The sequence below is a fragment of the Hemibagrus wyckioides genome, linkage group LG01 (genome assembly GCF_019097595.1).
Source record: "Hemibagrus wyckioides isolate EC202008001 linkage group LG01, SWU_Hwy_1.0, whole genome shotgun sequence".
NCBI classification, from domain to species: domain Eukaryota; kingdom Metazoa; phylum Chordata; class Actinopteri; order Siluriformes; family Bagridae; genus Hemibagrus; species Hemibagrus wyckioides.
In genome coordinates this window covers 4,101,923-4,122,604 of record NC_080710.1, presented here as the reverse complement: position 1 = coordinate 4,122,604, position 20,682 = coordinate 4,101,923, and the positions used below count along the sequence as shown (strand labels likewise).

The window sequence follows — 20,682 nt, the reverse complement described above, 5'->3', positions numbered from 1 at the left end:
TGCTCAGGGTTGCCAAATATGCACCTGAAAAAGAGTAATGTAATAAGCAGTGTTTTGACACAAGAGGATTCTTTTTCAGGTCCATACTTGGCAACCCTGGGTATGTATCGGGACTGTGTATAACTGAAAAAAGGAAAAAAGAAGTCCAGTTGACATAACATAACTTAGATCACAGATATCCTCACCTGGATGATTGAGAATCTTCACAGACTAGTCTGTTGGGTTTTTTCCTATGGTTTTCTAGTAAATCTTGATTTCAGGACTAAATGCAAACAAAAGCAAAATGCAACGCAGACCAAGCGCAAAGGAAGATATTCGAAACTCGGCCAGATGGTGGTGCTGTTATTTACAAAATTTATAAACTGTGATTCAGCAACAACATCAAATGCTCATCTCTGTTCCAGTGTATGACGACATTTATTCATAATATTTATTTTACAATTTTTTTTTACATTTTTAAATTTACTATACACATACGTCGATATACACAACATGGAAATGATCGATACTTTTACGTATTTAATTATTTTTAAAAACTGTTCATTAAAATCTTTCCACTTTGGGAAGCTTTAATAACTGATCGAATCAAATGCAGATCAAATTCTAAAATCAATCATCTCTTTAGAATGATAAAAGTATTATATGAGGGTTAAACGCCCAGGGAACGCCCACGGAACGCCCAGGGAACGCCCAGGGAACGCCCAGGGAACGCCCAGGGAACGCCCAGGGAACACTCCGCTGATGTGCTCCACTTCCTGGGTTTCAGTGCTTCTGTTCGTTAGCTCGCTGTCTTTTGATCAGATCGGCGTACAGACCTCCTCTCCTCAGTAACTCCACATGAGTTCCAGCCTGCAGGGAAAAATTTAAACAAAAAGAAAAAAAAAAGAGATGATCCCACCTCTAAGATGTCATGTTTAAGATACACTCTATTTCCAAAAGTTTTGGGACACCCCTCCAAATCACTGAATTCAGGGGTTGTTTTTCAGGGGTTGGGCTCAGCCCCTTCGTTCCAGTGAAAGGAACTCTTAATGCTTCAGCTTCATACCAAGACATTTTGGACAATTTCATGCTCTTTGTGGGAACAGTTTGGGGATGACCCCTTCCTGTTCCAACATGACTGCACACCAGTGACCAAAGCAAGGTCCATAAAGACATGGATGAGTGAGTTTGGTGTGGAGGAACTTGACTGGCCTGCACAGAGTCCTGACCTCAACCCCATAGAACACCTTTGGGATGAATTAGAGTGGAGACTGTGAGCCAGGCCTTCTCATCCAACATCAGTGCCTGACCTCACAAATGCGCTTCTAGTGGAACGGTCAATAATTCCCATAAACACACTCCTAAACCTTGTGGAAAGCCTTCCCAGAAGAGTTGAAACTGTTATAGCTGTAAAGGACGGGACAACTCCATATTACATTCATGTGCATGTAAAGGCAGACGTCCCAAAATGTTTGGCAATATAATGTATCTGTTTCAGAATTCTTGATTTTGATTGGTCAAAAGGTGTTTTTTTATACAGGCAGCTGTGCTGTTTATTAATAATCAGAAATTGCACAGATTTATGATGGTAACATTATTTTTCCTATTATAATTTCTTCCCTAGTTATCGCTTCTACTCCCCACCTCCACCACTCTGCCGCTGCTCATGACGCAGATAAGGTCCGCCCCCTGGATGGTACTGAGGCGGTGGGCGATGATGAGGACGGTACGTCCCTCTGTGGCTCGGTCCAGCGCCTCCTGCACCACTCGCTCCGACTCTGCGTCCAGAGCGCTGGTGGCCTCGTCCAGAATCAGCACGCTGGGGTTCTTCACCAGAGCTCGAGCGATGGCAATCCTCTGCTTCTGCCCGCCTGACAGCGTCACACCTCGCTCACCTGTACGGAGTTTTACTCAGGTAAGTAGGATGCAAATTGAAATATTTGCGCTTTACAGTTGTCGTAATCCTGATTTTGTCCACTTTAAAACAAAGCACTGACCCACTACGGTGTCATAGCTGTCGGGGAAGTTGGTGATGAAGGTGTGGGCGTTGGCCTGCTTGGCTGCAGCCATCACTTCAGCATCTGTGGCATCGGGCTTCCCGAATCGGATATTCTCCATCACAGAGGTGCCGAAGAGCACCGGCTCCTGCCGTTAACGGCGGAAACAAACAGCAGGGTAAATACACAGAAAGACAGACAGGCAGACAGACAGAACATAGAGACAGATTAAAAAAAAAAGACAGACAGACAGAAAGACATAGACAAAGAGAGACAGACGGAGAAGCAGACAGAAAAGATGCCCAAGCAGGCAGACAGATAGGGATAGACACATAAGTATGAAGTCAATCTGACATAAAAACAGGCACCAATAGAGAGAAAGACAGACAGGTAGGCAGACATGTATACAAATAAAAGACAGACAGACAGGTAGATAAGCAAATAGACAGATATACAGCGTGACAGAGAGGGAGACAGATAGAAAGGCATACAGACAGAGACAGACAGTGAGTGATCAAAAGAGAGAGAGAGAGACAGACTGAATAAGAGGGAGTTGCCAATACAGATAGACACACAGACAGAAAGACAGATAGAAATATATACAGAGATAAATGGATAGGTATAAAGCATACAATCAGACAGACAGGTATAAAGTCATACAGACAGAAAGACAGGGACCAATAGGAAGGTACAGAAAGACAGACAGGCAGACAGACTGGCTCTGTCGATCTACAAAACCTGTCGCTCTTTTCCTGTTCCTTTGACACTTTATTAGAACGAACCTGGCTAATGAATCCAATCACATGACCCCTGAGCCAAGAGGGGTCCAGCGTCCTGATGTCCAAACCATCAAGCTTGACCGCTCCACAGCTCGGGTCGTAGAAGCGCTCGAGCAGCGCAGCAACGGTGGATTTACCTGAGGCGCAGCACAGAGACAGGTGGTTTCCATAGCAACTTAAAAATAACGGCAACTCAAGGTAGTGGGGAAAGTACAATAAGCTTGAGTTAAGATGTGACAAATAAGTAAATAAATGCGCACACACACACACACACACACCTCCACCGGATTCTCCGACTATAGCCACTGTTTTACATGGAGGTAGAGTCAGGTTGAAGTTCTTGAGGATCTGGTTGCCAGGTCTTGTTGGGTAACTACAAAACATTAAAATGTGATTTTAAAAAACCCTCTTAAAAAAAGTGAAACGACACATATAAGGAGGTGGAAGACGTCTGCCGTCTACCTGAAGTCGACGTTCAGGAAGTCCACCCTTCCCGTCAAAGACTCGCGTGGGAGCTGTCTCCCGCCTGTTAGGGAAATGGTAGGTTCCAAGGTCATGTACTCAAAAACACGGGCTCCTGCGCTCATACCTCTGACCATCTGAGCAAGAACACACATCATTTAGAACATTTTGATTGACAGCTTTTATCTGATACTAAGTCCAAGACATAAAAATTGAGAAAATGATTTTTTTTTCCACTACACAATACACTACATCAATCACCTGCCCAAACAGAATGGAGATGCTGGCCAGGGACCTGCAGAAGACAGAGAGAGGTGAAGCGTCAGAGCAGAGCGTTGAAGTCATCAGAGATAAACGAGAAGCTGCTGTGATCAGGCTGACCTTTGAACTGTTTGCGAGGCCACGAGAAATGACATGAGGTCACCTGGGGTCATGTTGTTATGCGCCATTAAGGATCCGCCGGCAAAAATGGTGCCCAGGACTAAACCTGATGAGAGAAAAATTCGTACAAACCTCACATGAATATTATCTTTCTGTTAATCCACATGTGTTTGACACTCACAGTTCAGGACGATGTTGGAAAGTCCTTGAAACACTGCGATTCCTCTTCCTAGGGCTTCGTTCATCAGGGCAGACTTCTCCACCTCTGTGGCGTACGTCCTGCGGCAGACAGAATGAATCCGATGATTTGGACACAATTCATGACTATACATTAACCCAAAGGGCTGAAAAGGTTCTATGGTAACACTGTTTCTATAGTAACCATATAGGATAGTTTAGACTATTACAACACAGATGTTTGCGAATGTACCAGAAAACAATAGACCTACTCCAGTTCTCTGTCCTCCATGGCGAAAGCCCTCACTGTCCTCACGTTCCCCAGAGCCTCATCAGCGACGCCTGTGGCTTTAGACACCTACCAATAAAACCAGATACGTGTGTGTGATATACACTATGTTGCCAAAAGTTTTGGGACACCCCTCCAAATCATTGAATTCAGGTGTTGGGTTCGGACCCTTCGTTCCAGTGAAAGGAACTCTTAATGCTTCAGCTTCATACCAAGACATTTTGGACAATTTCATGCTCTTTGTGGGAACAGTTTGGGGATGACCCCTTCCTGTTCCAACATGACTGTACACCAGTGACCAAAGCAAGGTCCATAAAGACATGGATGAGTGAGTCTGGTGTGGAGGAACTTGACTGGCCTGCACAGAGTCCTGACCTCAACCCCATAGAACACCTTTGGGATGAATTAGAGTGGAGACTGTGAGCCAGACCTTCTTGTCCAACATCAGTGCCTGACCTCACAAATGTGCTTCTAGAGGAATGGTCAAACATTCCCATAAACACACTCCTAAACCTTGTGGAAAGCCTTCCCAGAAGAGTTGAAGCTGTTATAGCTGTAAAGGGCGGGAGACAACTCCATATTACATTCATGTGCATGTAAAGGCAGGCGTCCCAGTTTTGGCCTGGCTCACAGTCTCCGCTCTAATTCATCCCAAAGGTGTTCTATGGGGTTGAGGTCAGGACTCTGTGCAGGACAGTCAAGTTCCTTCACACCAAACTCCCTCATCCATGTCTTTATGGACCTTGCTTCGGTCACTGGTGTGCAGTCATGTTGGAACAGGAAGGGGTCATCCCCAAACTGTTCCCACAAAGGGAGCATGAAATTGTCCAAAATGTCTTGGTATGAAGCTGAAGCATTAAGAGTCCCTTTCACTGGAACTAAGTGACCAAGCCCAACCTCTGAACTCTGAAATGATTTGGAGGGGTGTCCCAAAACCTTTGGCAATATAGTGTACTTATGCTTATATACCCCCAAAAACTTGGTGAAGCGTTAAACTGGTGCGGTTCCTGAACCTGTTCTTGGGCTTTTCGGGAAAGCTTGCGCAGAAAGGAGCCGATGAGAGCGCCGGCACCGACAAGACACGGCAACACCACCACCATCAGCCCCGTCAGCTTCGGGGAGATCACGTACAGCGACACGAAGCAGCCGACGGTCTGCGTGACGCTACGTAAACCCTGAAACGGGATTGTAAAATATTCTGATTATTCATTCCACATCTATTTGCTCGTTTGGATACGTTATCGTTGCTATAGTAATGACACGCACGTGAAATTCTACATAACATTAATGGAAGGCATCTCCAGTGTCAGATCTTTGTACTTCAAGACAGAGGAGTTTACACGTTGTGGTTTCACGCTAACACGACCCCCTTACAAAAACTGTGAAGCACAATGGTGGGAGCATCGCTGCCTCAGTGCCTTAGCAGCTCGACTCAGCAAAGGATTTAACTTTAGCAGAATAAAATGAATCTAGAGGTTGGAGTATGAAGCTGAGATTTCACCCCTTACCTGAGAGATAACCAGCTTGAAGGAAGACTTGAACTCCTGAATGTCAGCAGTGAGGCGGTTCACTAGCTGCCCCGTCTTATTGGCGTCAAAGAACGCAACATCCTGTCTGCAGGAGGACGTGAGCGCAAACATAAGGAGACTTACGACATTGCATCATAGCACTGCTGTTTAGTTAATAATCAACAAAAAAATGAACCTTAGCAACGATGCAAATAGGGATTTCCTCATCTCGGCAGCTACGCTTTCTCCAACCCTGGACAGGAGGATGATGTATCCGGTGGTCAGTAGACCCTGAAGAACACACACTGTTCAGTTTGTAGGGCACAACAAAGCAAATACAAAGAGAGCAAGTGTTCTAGCTAGTTAGTTAGTTAGTTAATTATAATGCTAGACTACACCTCTTCTCTTTTCACCATCCATTTAGCTTATGGAGTATGAACCTGGAGTGGATACAGAGTCGAGGAATCTTACCTGAAGGCCGTACAGACCAAGCAGCTTGAGCGCAGGTGCTCGGATGTCCCTCATGTAATTTCCAACATGTTCCCTCATGTACTGAGCGACGACGTTCACCAGATCGCCGAGCATCAGTGGAATCTGGATGTTCAGAGCTGCTGCTCCGAATGCAAGCTAGAAGAAGTAAACCATTCATCAAATCATGGCTGAAATTCAGAGGTGACATTAACATTAAGATAACAACAACAAGACATGACGTACAATTATGGCCCCAAGTAATGCGAGGATCTGTGGCCGGACGAACTCCCAGAGGAGCGCCCAGCTGAATTCTGGGATTTTCTCTGTAGACTGCGCCTTCACAGGAAGGTTGTTGTTGAAATTGGCGCTGCAGTAAGCCACAGTGCCGAAGAGTTTTGCAGTAAGCGTTAAAGCCGCTGGTCCCACCACAAACGTCAAGGCCACTCTAGGTGACTTGAGGCGATGCCGGGTCACGAGTCGGAGTGCTTTTTGAGCCTGGCTCCACATCCGGATGATTGTGCTGTTGGATGAGGATTGATAAGTGGTCCATTGTCTTGAGCGCTGTCCATATCTGTAACAAAGTGAAGAAGCCATGTAGTGAATCCCAAATCCACTGGAGGGCCAAATCACTAGATACGGAATTCTACCCGACCCAGGATGGTGTAATCAGGTGGAGTTACTTTGAGCACTGCGTAGTTGATTACTTTCCAATCACAGCACATGTAGAAGTGTTTGATTCCTCTCATACCGAAGTCATTTGCCAACGATTCAATTTTTAAATATAATTTAAGCATGTTCTAACCATTCATAATTGAAAATTCAACAGACATTAAACAGGATAAGGAACATTCTTAAACACTGAAACGTTGTCACATGTACAGTTACAGTGTGAAAGTATGAGGCTGAAACTGCTGTCTGTGTGGAGTCAAATGAATCACTCGAATCACATGAATCGGAACCGATTCAGTAAAATGATTCAATAAGCCTGTCACTTGTCTCAACATGTAGATTTTTGAGATTTGTTTTGAAGCACCCTGTCCGACACTCACACAAAAACAACACAACACAACAAAAGTGTTATATATCTTTTCGGTTTAGTTTTTCAGCGTGAATAACGGGGTTGTAAAGTCTCATACCGGCTGGAATGCAGCAGCAAGTCCCTTGATTTAGTCACATTATATCGCAATAATCGATCCGAACCTTGTGTTAATCGACTGCAGCGCAAAATGTGAAACATTATCACTATCTAATTATGAAAACTGAACTTTGTAAACAACTAACAACAGCTTCAATTAATACAGTTTACAGCAAGCTATACATGCGCCGCCATTTTTAAACTGTCCCGCAGGCATTATCCGAAGAAATCACGCCTCCTACTCTACGATTGGTCAGATTGGTCCGGTGTTCCGTTTTGCGATTGGCTAGTCATTTGTGCGCACGCGCAGACGGTTCAGCAAGCCACCATCCAGCCAATAGGAAGCCGAAATCCGGAATCAGATTGGTATAAGTAATTTAGAACGCACCTGTAGTCAGGGTTCTCTGTCGTTTTTATTTATTGTCGCTAGGGGGCGGGGGAGGGTGAAGGTTAAAAGATTATAAAAAATAACGTTTAGTAAATTGTAATGCAACTATAATATATTTCTAGCTGAAGAGTTTTTAAGTTCCTTATACTCGTGCTCTTCTTCCTGTAAATCTTCTAAAGAATATTCTTTTGAATCTTCTAATGAGTCTTCTAATGAATCTAGTGACTCTTCTAATGAATCTAATGCATCTAATGAATCTTCTAATGATAATGAACCTAGTGACTCCTCTAATTAATCTAATAAATCTAATGAATCTTATGAATCTTACATTGAATCTAATGAATCTTATGAATCTTCCTCTGGATCTCCTCAATCTTCCTCTGAAATATTTTCTGAATCTTCCTCTGGACCCTCTTAAGCCTACTTTGAGTCTTTTTCCTCTGAAAAATCTTCTTCATTCCTCCGTGAATCTTCTGAATCTATCGATCTTCTTCCAAGACAGTTGAATATTCTGAATCTTATAAGAATTTCCTTCTTCTGACGCTTAAATATTTTTCTCAGTTGTTTCCCAAATCTTCTTTAATCTGTTCTTTTCTTTCTTTCTTTCATGAACATTCTTCTTCTTCCTGATCTTAAAATCACTTACTCATCCATCTACACTTTTATTTTCTTTCTTTCTTATCTATTTCTTTAACTTCTTTATCTCTTCCTTTTTTATCTTCTTCTTCTTCTTCTTGATCTTAAGCACCTGCTCGTCCACCAATACCAAAAGAACACCACACTATCCTTTTATCATTAAACAAACAAACAAATAAACAAGCACACCTTTTTCCAGAAAGGCTGTTTATATATATATATATATATTCGTTCAAATTACTGCCTCGTGTTATTTACAAAAAAATAAAATAAATAAAAATAACAGTAGAAAAAATATAACAAGACGGAATTCGCGTCAAGTTTACGTCACGGTGACGTCATGGGGGTTTGTTGACATGTCTGTTTTTGTTAAGGAGAGAAAAGCCTAACAACACAAACGGCGTCTCTGTGGTCCCTGCGGTAAGAGCTGCGGCGTGTTTATAAACTATATATACATATATATTCGTAGTTTCTATTAACATTTTCTATATTTTAAGCAAATTAAATAACATCGTAGCAATGCAATGCGAGCTGAGTTACGTAAACACTATTGTTAGTCATTTCACCAGCTAGCTGCTAGCTCACTTACTTAGCTTAGACAGGATGAGATTAATCGTCAGTGAGATATTTTCATATTTGTAAAGTTTTAAGATAAAGTCGAAATGTTTCACGTGATTTTGAGTCGAGTATCTGAGCTAAACTCGATCTGTTAAATCTAATTTTCATCTTTCACAAGTCATTGTGTCATGCTTCTGGGATGTTGGCGGTGTTTCAAACGACCGCCTATTGGCTATACAAGTGCACTCCATGGACGTTACGGTGAAGGAGATGAAGTGCACTTACAAGTGGTTGAAGGCGTGATTTGGGATACGGCCCCTGGCAGTGTCATCGTGTGCCTGGTTTTACATGAGCTAGCTATTTTATTTTCCTTTTAGAAGTTGAATCATTGCCAGTACGTCTTTTACACACATTTTTTTCCGGTGATGGATAGCGACCCGTTGTTTGTCAGCATGACCTGCATCGTAAACAGGATGTTGTTGCAGTTATTTTTAAACCTCAGACCAATCAGAGATCAGGAGTTGAGCTGAGATCTGTCACATTTTCATCCGTCACATTAAATCCTGATCTTGTTTTTTTTTCTTTCCAGCCGTAAGGATCTGTGATGATTGACTGAACACACAGGAGAATGTGAAGCACGATGGCTGACTTTGAAACCTACCAGGAGTACCAGAGACTAGAGGACTACGAGGAGGACTCGCCCCCGGGAGAGGAGGATCTGCTGATTCATGTGCCTGAGGGACTGAAAGGTAACCATATGATCAGAATACTGATCAATAATCGCCTACATACACCGATCAGGCATGGGACAGGTGAAGTGAATAAGACTGATGATCTCCTCATCATGGCACTTGTTAGTGGGTGGGATATATTAGACAGCAAGTGAACATTTTGATGTGTTAGAAGCAGGAAAAATGGACAAGTGTAAGGATTTGAGTTTTTGAGTTTGATGAAGGGCCAAATTGTGATGGCCAGACGACTGGATCAGAGCATCTACAAAACTCTTGTGGGGTGTTCCCGGTCTGCAGTGGTCAGTATCTATTAAAAGTGGTCCAAGGAAGGAACAGTGGTGACCCGGCGACAGGGTCATGGGCGGTCAAGGCTCATTGATGCACGTGGGGAGTGAAGGCTGGCCCGTGTGATCCGATCCAACAGACGAGCTACTGTTGCTCAAACTGCTGAGGAATTTAATGCTGGTTCTGATAGAAAGGGGTCAGAATACACAGTGCAGGACGGGTCAGGGCTGTTTTAGCAGCAAAACACTACATTATACAGGTGGTCATAATGTTATGCCTGATCGGTGCACATATGTGGTGTTTGAGCGGTGCGGTGGCGCTTTAATGTAACATCCAGTTCTCTCACCTCCTCATCAGAAAACTTTCAGGAATGCCAGCTTCAAACCGCATTGTGCTCGTCATCTCATAGCTCGCTAACTAGCTGTGCGGAGTCTCAGCATCCTATAGCTGTGTTGCATTATGGGATGTTGTGTTTGCTCAAACATCTACTTGAAAAACGGACTTTTGTCCTGCGTACAAACATTTGTCAAGTTGTAACAGATTACGTTACAACAACCTGACCAAACCAGTGTGAGGAAAAGCATTTCCTTATTATATTCATGCTTTCTTAAACTTGAAGCCTTAAAGAAGGCTTCAAGTTTCTATTACCGATCTATTACTGATGCAGCTCTTTCTTGTTTGTCTCTTCTAGATTCCTGGCATCACATCAAGAACCTTGACAATTTCTTCACTAGAATATCCTTCCCATGACGTTCCTCTAGATTTCTATTTAGTTCTAAATGTACCATAAGTGATCTAATTCAAGCATGCTTCCTGTCTGCTAAATTCCTTAACCAAGTTTGTGTACATTTATCATTTCCATCAGAAAAATGGCTTCTCCTGTATGATGCTATCCGAGTTCTTTGAACTTGTGTAAGTAGACGTCGTTATGTAAGGAATGAAATGCTCGGAGGAAAGTAATCACTCTGAATGGATTATTTTCTAACATCCTGGAGAGTTTGACTTGGAAACCTTCCAGCCAATCAGAATTGAGAATTTTAAATCAAACTTTGTCCTTATTCTTGCATTTCCTCGAATTGCGCTCTTTCAGGCAGTTCCTGTTTGTCGTCACGTTCACCACCTTCCTCTTCAACTGTGTGGATTATGACGTGCTGTTCGCCAACCGAGCCGTGAACCACACCGGGCCGGGGGTGAACCCGCTGGACAGGACTAAGGTCACACTGCCGGATGCCATCCTGCTGCCTGAGCAGTGCGCTGAGAGGTGAGCGAGGTCGCTTGACGTTGATTACTTTCTCTCAACAGCACATAACAACAAGCTTAACACTGACACTGGAGACTCCTTCTTAAACAAACATCTCAGTACAGAAAACGTCAACAGTTCCTTTAAAAAAATGAAAGAACATCGTGGGTTTTGGGGTCCAAGCACCACAGCGGTATAGCACCTTAGTTATTCAACCTACTTCCAACCCATAGAACCGTCTGGTAAAAAGTTATGAAATTTGGCACACTGATAGGTGAGAGCCTAAAGAACATTCCCACCAAATTTGAGCCAATTGCTCCTAATGCTGTAGCTCCACCATCAGGTCAAATCTGGGTCCAGTTGGAAGTATGCTCATTGTCATAACTTTTAAAATGTGTGTCCAAAATATAAAAGCCAAAAAATGGGATCTCTGGATTTCCATGGTCGAGACGAGTTCAACACACCCTTCAGCATCAATTCATAACAAATGATGTCCAGTCAACCCCAAATTTGGCAGATGTCACGTTCAGAGTAAGCCTCATAAAAGTGAATAGAGGAATTTTGAATGCTTCAAACATTTTGCCCGTAACGGGTCAACGAATCTGACACCAAAGGCCGTATCTCAGCAACGAGTGACGACTTGGTAGACATCTTCAGGACCACACCCTGAGGTGCTACTCAAACGTTAACAATAACAGGCCAAAAGTGTGTCTGTGGATGTTTTTGGCTCACAGAGTCTGGGTGCTTGGCCCCCGAAAATGCTTCTGGAAGCTTTCTTTTAAAATTTTTTTGAAATGAAATAGCCCAACATACCTCCTGTCCTTTAAGTCAACACCACCATCTAACCCAACAGAATGAAGAATTTAACAGAATTTAGGGAAGTCATTTCTGAAACCTTCATCACCTCACCTCAGGATCTCTGTGTTCGATCCAGTCGTGTATTTTTTTTCTTCTCCTCCTTCTCTTCGTCCCTCTGCAATAGCCCTCCAGACTGTAAATAAACACCTTTATTGCGACACCAGCAGAGGAGAACTTGCTGTCACGTAGCTTGCTATTTCTGTGGCTCTCTACATGGAACAGATCTGCTTTCTCAGAAGATCTGTTTTATCTGCTGTCCTTTTTTAAATTGTTTGTCTGTCATGTTTCACTGACTCCACCCATTTTAGCTTCCTGCAGTGTTTGGATAGGACGTCATCGTGTTTTGCGAGCCAAAAACGGGTCAGTTATCAGAGATGACACGGTTCCAGCGTGGTCTCTGTCCAAGAACAGCATGTGCTTGGTTTGGCTGAAATCATCATCGGTGCCCTTTAAAAAAAAATAAAAAAAATAAAAAAATAATGAGAGAGAGATCAGAAAACGAATAACCTTCCTCTATTCCTCTAACAAATGACAAAAACATCACCATTATATATACTTTATGAACTTTTTATTAATTAGACTTAATTATTTAAATTAATTTACTAAGTAAATTAGTTATTTTTCATTAATTAGACTTAAATATTTAGACTTAATTATTTTAAGTTCTTGGAAGGAGTCTCCAGTGTCAGCGCTCGATTTGGAACATTATCGCCGTCCCTTTCAGCTGTGAAGTGGAGAAAGATGGAGTATAGAGCGAACACACACACACACACACACACACACACACACACTGTATCATCACTGTGTCCTTTCCTCAGTGTTTGTTTAATTTAATCATATTTTAATATTTGTTTGGATGCACAGTATTTGAATGGATGCACAATGTTTTATTAGTGTGTGACTTGTTGACAACACACACACACACACACACACACACATTGCAAGCCTCTAGTGACAAAATAAAATGAGAATTACTGCTTCATAACAATTGTAATGTCTTCTGTGATAAAGTATCCCACGGTTTATAGTTCATTATATATATATATTTTACGTCGCCTAGTCCGAGGCCTGCGCTCACAAATGTTTACCGTGAACGCCGGCGTGTAAAATATCGGCGACTACAGCATATCAGCAGAACACCGTGAAAATCGGGACAGTAAATTCCGAAAATCTTCCCCGGAAATTGGTGAGCGTAGGACGTGTGATTGATTGTGAACTAGATGAAAATGCACTGGGAAACATCTGGATGTGTTGTGTTCAGGATTCAAGGCAACAGCTGGATCATCTTTCTCCTCATAATGGCAGCTATCTTTTGGATCTATCGGCTCGGCAAGGTGTTCTGCAACGTTCTGAGTTACTGGGAGATCCGCCAGTTTTATATCAAAGCCCTGAAGATCAGCATGGTGAGTAGAGTGTGGACTGCGTCATTTTCACGAGTCATGTGACTGTATATTAGTTTAGATGATGATCCTTGAAGGCACCTCAGACCTCTCTGTAAGCTGTTTTTTTTTTTGTTTCGAACTGCAGGACGAACTGTGCAACTTCAGCTGGCAGGAAGTGCAGGGGCGACTCATCAGGCTCCAGCGCGAGCAGCAGATGTGCATCCACAAGAAAGAGCTGACCGAGCTGGACATCTACCACCGCATTTTGCGCTTCAAGAACTACACAGTAGCCATGATCAACAAGTCGCTGCTGCCCGTGCACCTGCGCATGCCCTTCCTCGGGGACGTGGTCTTCCTCACGCAAGGCCTCAAGTACAACTTTGAGCTGATCCTGTTCTGGGGGCCGGGTTCACCCTTTCAGAACAAATGGAGCCTGCACCCGAAGTACAAGCGAGCGAGCGAGCGCCTGGAGCTGGCGCGGCAGCTGAGTCACACCATCCTGCTGGCGGGCGTGGCCAACCTGCTGCTGTGTCCGCTCGTGCTGGTGTGGCAGGCGCTGTACGCCTTCTTCAGTTACGCAGAAGCCATCAAGCGTGAACCGGGCAGCCTGGGCACGCGCCGCTGGTCGCTTTATGGACGTCTCTACCTTCGCCACTTCAACGAGCTGGACCACGAGCTTCGCGAGCGCCTTGGCCGCGCCTATCGTCCTGCCGCCAAATACATGAACGCCTTCAACTCGCCCCTGCTCGCCGTGCTGGCCCGGAGCGCTGCCTTCTTCGCTGGCTCACTGCTAGCTGTGCTGGTCGCGCTAACCATCTACGACGAAGACGTCCTCGCTGTACAGCATGTCCTCACCACAGGGACCGCTCTTGGCGTCATCGTCACCGTTGCCAGGTATGAAAATCCTCTGTATTTTGTTATCCGCTTCCTCCTTTCATCCGTCTTGCTGATGTTGATTACACACAGACACGGATATTAAACGATTACATGTAAACAGTCTGGTGCACCTGTGAAGAAGTGACCTTGTGGCTTTGTGCTCCCCGGCAGGTCCTTTATACCAGACGAGCATATGGTGTGGTGCCCGGAGCAGCTGCTACAGTGCGTGTTGGCGCACATCCACTACATGCCCGATCACTGGAAGGGTAACGCCAACAAGAGTGAGACGCGCGACGAGCTAGCGCAGCTATTCCAGTACAAAGCGGTGAGAAATACGCAGCACATTTGTTACATTTAAGAATGCACTTCTCACGATCGTGTCTGTGATATTTTTATCCGTTTATAGATACTCCAGCCTTCCATACACTTTCGCAGTAGACAAGAACGAGTTTCATTAGTTAACCCACAACTGTGTGAATCTCTGCAGGTCTTTATACTGGAGGAGTTGCTCAGTCCCATCATCACGCCCTTCATCCTCATCTTCGTCCTCCGGAGCAAGTCTCTGGAGATCATCGACTTCCTGCGCAACTTCACCGTGGAGGTGGTGGGCGTCGGTGATATATGCTCCTTTGCGCAGATGGATATTCGCCGACATGGCAACCCACAGGTGTGTGTGAAAAGAAACACAGTAGAGGTTTCTTTTGTTTAGTTTTTACTTAAATACATGGAATAGCTACACGTTCTTTTTTTAATCTAACGTTTTTTTCTCGGCTCTCAGTGGATGTCAGAGGGCCAGACCGAGGCGTCCGTGTACCAGCAGGCTGAAAACGGCAAGACTGAGTTGTCGCTGGTTCACTTCACTCTGAAGAACCCTCGCTGGCAGCCGCCTCAGGACAGCTCGCTGTTCATCAGCCATATGCGTGAGAAGGTGCAGCATGACGCTCAGGCTGGACCGAACCCTCAGCTCCTGCTCTCCGAGGCTCCGCTCTGCACCTCGCTGCTGTCTAACGACTCTGCCACTGCTGTGGGTTTATCACTATATTTTCTTAACTTTGGCAAAATATTGTTTTCAGGTGGAAGCAGTCGCTGTCCTGTCCTTGAACCGATAATAATAATTTTTTAAAAATGAATATTTAATACATGCTCCTGACTGCCTTGTCTCACTGTGACAAATCATTATCTCCCCCCACAGCCGGATACCCTTCTAGCGAGTGTTCTAGCTCATCCGGTCCTGACGGCGTCCGGGTTGCCGGGTTGGAACCGTCGTTTTGTTCCTCAGAGCAGTACGGCATCGGCCGCCGCTAGCGTCCTAGCCTCGCTCTCATCATCTCAGCAGCCTCACGCCGGGCGCTCGCGCTCTCATGTCCTCCAGCCGTCCGTTCCTCAACATCATGAAGGTCCAGTGTACCAAAGCAGTGCCGCTGACAGGTAATCACATTAAACACAGCAGTAATGTGGAACCTGTGCTGTCATTTGGATGATCAACTAATGTCTAATTCTTTCATTCATTTTGACAAAGTTAAAATAATTAAACAATTCTGAGTGGACATTCTCATTACTATCCAGCATGTGCACCAGCGAGTCGAGGATGTACGGCCAGTCCAGTTCAGCCCTCCTCTCCGAGTTCGCATCAGCCGAGATGAGCCTTCATGCCATCTACATGCATGAGGTAAGTGCTGCCTCGGGGAAAATAACGTATATCTTACAGATCACACACCTACAGGAGAATTCTAATACTCCAAGTGGATTGGTTTTCCTTGAATTCGTCACCTGCCTGTATGTGGTGTGTGTGTGTGTATATATACATACCAATCAGTCATAACATTATGACCACCTGCTTAATATTGTGTTGGTCCCCCTTTTGCTGCTTAAACAGTTCTGACACTAGATCCCTGATGGTGTGCTGTGTTATCTGGCACCGTGATGTTAGCAGCAGATCCTTTAAGATACTGACCACTGCAGACCAGGAACATCCCACAGTTTTAATCTGCAGTTTTGGAGATGCTCTGATCCAGGTCTGGTCTGGCCATCACAATTTGGCCCTTCGTTAAACTCGAAGCTCAAATCCTTACGCTTGTCCATTTTTCCTGCTTCTAACGCATCAACTTTGAGGATAAAATGTTCACCTGCTGCCTAATATATCCCACCCACTAACAGGTGCCATGATGAGGGGATCATCAGTCTTATTCACTTCACCTGTCAGTGGTCATAATGTTATGGCTGATGCCCGGTGTATGTTATATATTATAACCACGAATTAAGATAAAGGTCGTTACTTCTGATAGGTGCATCAGCAGAAGTTCCCGTGTCAGCGTGGACCCGGTCAGTCACATCCGCACGTGTCATCAAGGGACTTCGGTGCAAGTGTTGGTGAGTGTTTGCTTTGAAAAATGCTGTACATTTGTAACACCAGTCATAATTATTAAGTGGATTAGAAATCTGGGGGAATTTGCCATATAATCATATATACACTATATTGGCAAAAGTTTTGGGACACCACTCTAAATCATTGAATTCAGGTGTTGGGCTCGGCCCCTTAGTTCCAGTGAAAGGAACTCTTAATGCCTCAGCGTACCGAAACATTTTGGACAATTTCATGCTCCCAACTTTGTGGGAACAGCCGATAGAACACCTTTGGGATGAATTAGAGTGGAGACTGTGAGCCAGGCCAAAACTGGGACGTCTGCCTTTACCTCCACATGAATGTAATATGGAGTTGTCTCCCGCCCCTTTACAGCTATAACAGCTTCAACTCTTCTGGGAAGGCTTTCCACAAGGTTTAGGAGTGTGTTTATGGGAATGTTTGACCGTCCCTCTAGAAACACATTTGTGAGGTCAGGCACTGATGTTGGACAAGAAGGTCTGGCTCACAGTCTCTGATTTGGAGGGGTGTTCCAAAACTTTTGACAATAATTTATATATGTGTATATGTTATGTGATTTAGTATATTGTTATCTTCTCAGTATATTTTAACTAAATAACAATCGCGCATCTCTTTATGATAGTTTCCACGCCTCAGGTGCCCTCCCCTCTCCGGCTGGGAGGATGGCTGGAGGAAGAGGAGGAGGAAGAAGAGATCAACAGCAGCTCCGCCCCACATCGCACCAGTCACACGAGCGGGACGAGCAGCTGAAGTGCCTTAAAGGTTAACCACCACATGTTCTGTTTCACACGCTATCTCCGTCTGTCCATACGATCTCCTCTGTCCCGCGTTAACGTTTCTCACAAGACAAGTTCCTGTAAACAGATACGTTCATAGCAAGTATTCTTGAAGTTATGATAACAACACAGCTTGTTACAGAGAAACCAGCACAAACTCCTCCCCCGACTGTTACAGATCTCTGACACTTCCATAAAGTCTAACTAAAGATAAAAAAACATTTTAAAGTCGGCTCGCTGTGTCGGTTATCACTGCAGAAGCCAATAACGTATTACGAGTGTCTGATTTCTAGCTGCCAAAGCTGCTGTTATAGAAAACTAATCAACACCTCGGGACTTGATGGTCCGACAGCTCTGTGGTAAAAAGATTTTTATTTCTTACTGCTTGTTCCTATGATTCACTTCCTCTTCTCTCTTTCACAGCCTTTCGCATTCGTTTTCTGGAAGAACGTCGTGGCCTTAGTTTAACTCGAAGCTTCTTGATCGTACCAGTCGTATCACGGAGCCTTCGCTTCACCGGTCTTCCCACCTCGAGGAGTCATGGTGTTCTGGACCTGCAGATGGCACCGACCATCTTCTCCTCTCGCTTAGATGTTTCATTAGAAGGACTTTTTTCTTTTTTTTTCTGTTGACGTGTGGGTGAGTTTTCATTCTCAGATCAAGGTTGTGTGCTGTTCAGTAGGAGCAGGAGCTCGGCTTCAGAAGAATGTGAACTCGCTCGTGAGTGGCAGGAAAAAAAGGTTTGTTAGGGTTTTTTTTTTTTCCCTAAAGGGTTTTGTTGTGTATTATTTTGCATGTGCTGCGCTAAGATCTACGAAAGGTTTGTAAACCTACCAGATTTTTTCTCAGTCATTTTAGAATCTTTATGAAGTGTCCTGAGTACTTTCTACAGAGGTGCTGAAACGTACACACAGTTTTATGTCTGCTGCTTTTTCATTGTCACAGTGACACTAAACTTTTTTTTTTTTTTGGCAAATCATGTAAATAAGGAAGAACACACTTGGGTGCACTGTTATAGGAAAATTATCAAAGATGGAGTTGAAGCAGAGTTTTATCCGTTTCCCAATAACAACATGTCCTGAAGTGTTTTTTTCCCTTATGCCACAGCAAGTACAATTTAATCAGTCAGAAAATGACCTGGTGATTTTTATCTGTTTATAGCTAGCATTTAAATTCATTTATAACAGCTACACTAGATTGCCAAAAGTTTTGGGACACCCCTCCAGATCATTTAGTTCAGGGGTTGGGCTCGGCCCCTTAGTTCCAGTGAAAGGAACTCTTAATGCTTCAGCTTCATACCAAGACATTTGGGACAATTTCATGCACTAGTCCATAAAGACATGGATGAGTGAGTTTGGTGTGGAGGAACTTGACTGGCCTTTGTGATGAATTAGAGCGGAGACTGTGAGCCAGACCTTCTCGTCCAACATCAGTGCCTGACCTCACAAATGCGCTTCTAGAGGAACGGTCAAAAATTCCCATAAACACACTCCTAAACCTTGTGGAAAGCCTTCCCAGAAGAGTTGAAGCTGTTATAGCTGTAAAGGGCGGGAGACAACTCCATATTACATTCATGTGGAGGTAAAGGCAGACGTCCCAGTTTTGGCCTGGCTCACAGTCTCCGCTCTAATTCATCCCAAAGGTGTTCTATGGGGTTGAGGTCAGGACTCTGTGCAGGCCAGTCAAGTTCCTCCACACCAAACTCCCTCATCCATGTCTTTATGGACCTTGCTTTGGTCACTGGTGTGCAGTCATGTTGGAACAGGAAGGGGTCATCCCCAAACTGTTCCTACAAAGTTGGGAGCATGAAATTGTCCAAAATGTCTTGGTGAAATGGAGACTCCTTAGGAAATAATGCGGAAAAATAAAAATGGTGTAAAAAAAATGATCTGACCAATCAGAATGGAGAATTCAACCTGACTATAAAACACATTGATGGTGCATAAATGACAAAGGACAAGGAAGCGACATGCGTTTTTTTTCTCAATATTAACGCCTCATTAGCTAACTGATGAATTAGCCTTTAATCCATCAAGCCTTAGGGCTTTTGTTATCTTGACAAGGAAAGATGGATTTTCTTAAAGTTTCATACCGCGCTCGGATAAATAATGTATGGTCTAGGGGCCGTTAGGAAGACCAGATGGCTAGCGCCGCTTCCATAAACCGTTAATCCTCTCTCACAGCTGATAGATGAAACAGTTTCACCGACCGCATTTATCGTGTCTGAAATATAAGTATTGCTTTTAAGGAAGAGGAAAAAAAACAAAACAAGCACATGGCTTTATGACACGCTGACTACGTTTATTTGTTTGTTCGTTTGTTTTACATCAGGGCAAATGCATTACTATTTAACACAGCCTGAAATACCTCTGCACATTTACAGCTAGGTAATGTACAGTATTTATTTTTGGTGCGTATATAATGTGTCGCTCCGGGGGTGGAAACGGGAGTGTGTGAGTCACCTGATACACAAACACGTTTACACAACTGACTATAAAAAAATAAATAAATTGATTGGTGATTTTTACATGATTGTTATATCATGACCACTATGAGCAGTCTACATTCTGACTGTACAAGGTGCTATATGTTTTGGTTGCTTTTAATATTTATCTTAATATTAGTTTTCTGTTTTTGTTTTTTTTTTTTTCTGATCAAAGCAACACTTATTTAAAAAATAAACCAAACCAAAAAAAATGAAAAAGTGTCTGTACTTCATCTTTTATGGGTCCTTTAACCCATTTTATACTCTGTAAATTTGTGTGTATATATATTTAATAAAAAAAAAGTAATTACATGGTAATAACATGGTTATTACACAGAATAAGTCATAATGCGGTGATTACATGATTGTAATGCAGTGTATTAATAACATGAGAGTAATTTTCTTTATTAGAGTGGCACAACCAGTGTCTGGTTTGATCCTGACCTCTTTGTTTGATCAGACAAAGCCGTTAGAGAGGGAACAGCACGGTAACCTCTAATGTATCTTCCACTGGTGGAGCTCAGAAAAGTAAGATTCAATCATGTGTACTGAAATTATTAAATACCATTATGGCTTAAATGTCATTTCATAATAATCTAAAAAAAAATGTAAAATCCACTCAAAATACCTGATAATGGGTTAAAATCTTCATGTTGCAATGCCAGGGTTCCTGGTTTGTTCCTCAGCTTGGGCTACGGTATGATTCCTCTTGGTTCTCCATAAACATGCCAATAGTCTTGATTTACTAAATCTAAATAAAATGTTCCTTGCAGAAAATTTCATCTAAGGTGACAGGATGCAGGACATGAAAGAAATTTCTATTTTGTCCTGAATCTCGGCCAATAGAAAACAAGTGGGCGGGGTTTGTTTAATGGGTAAAAAAACCATAAACGAGCTGCAGATTGT

The 20,682-nt window shown here is 43.5% G+C and overlaps 2 protein-coding genes across 3 annotated transcripts; one reads left to right on the top strand and one right to left on the bottom strand.

Moving 5' to 3' along the window:
• Positions 1-452: 452 nt before the first annotated feature.
• On the bottom strand, positions 453-12,056 carry abcb8 (ATP-binding cassette, sub-family B (MDR/TAP), member 8). 2 transcript variants are annotated; one of them, XM_058392039.1, is made up of 16 exons: positions 11,926-12,056; positions 6,287-6,614; positions 6,044-6,199; positions 5,769-5,863; positions 5,573-5,678; positions 5,078-5,239; positions 4,048-4,133; positions 3,780-3,877; positions 3,599-3,704; positions 3,479-3,512; positions 3,218-3,354; positions 3,034-3,128; positions 2,759-2,892; positions 1,977-2,124; positions 1,624-1,874; positions 453-849 (listed from the first exon to the last, which is right to left on the bottom strand). In XM_058392039.1, the coding sequence occupies exons 2-16, from the start codon at positions 6,548-6,550 to the stop codon at positions 763-765; spliced, it is 1,959 nt and encodes a 652-aa protein (XP_058248022.1). In that variant the 5' UTR covers positions 6,551-6,614; positions 11,926-12,056; the 3' UTR covers positions 453-762. The 2 variants fall into 2 exon arrangements, with proteins under 2 accessions (XP_058248022.1, XP_058248012.1); XM_058392029.1 differs by lacking the exon at positions 11,926-12,056 and adding an exon at positions 7,180-7,394.
• Positions 8,520-19,562, top strand: atg9b (autophagy related 9B). The gene is made up of 15 exons (XM_058392015.1): positions 8,520-8,622; positions 9,350-9,509; positions 10,468-10,513; positions 10,626-10,688; positions 10,867-11,037; positions 13,136-13,277; positions 13,402-14,150; positions 14,304-14,457; positions 14,620-14,799; positions 14,911-15,156; positions 15,325-15,560; positions 15,699-15,801; positions 16,418-16,502; positions 17,138-17,277; positions 17,715-19,562. The coding sequence occupies exons 2-14, from the start codon at positions 9,401-9,403 to the stop codon at positions 17,263-17,265; spliced, it is 2,412 nt and encodes an 803-aa protein (XP_058247998.1). The 5' UTR covers positions 8,520-8,622; positions 9,350-9,400; the 3' UTR covers positions 17,266-17,277; positions 17,715-19,562.
• The last annotated feature ends 1,120 nt before the right edge of the window (positions 19,563-20,682 follow it).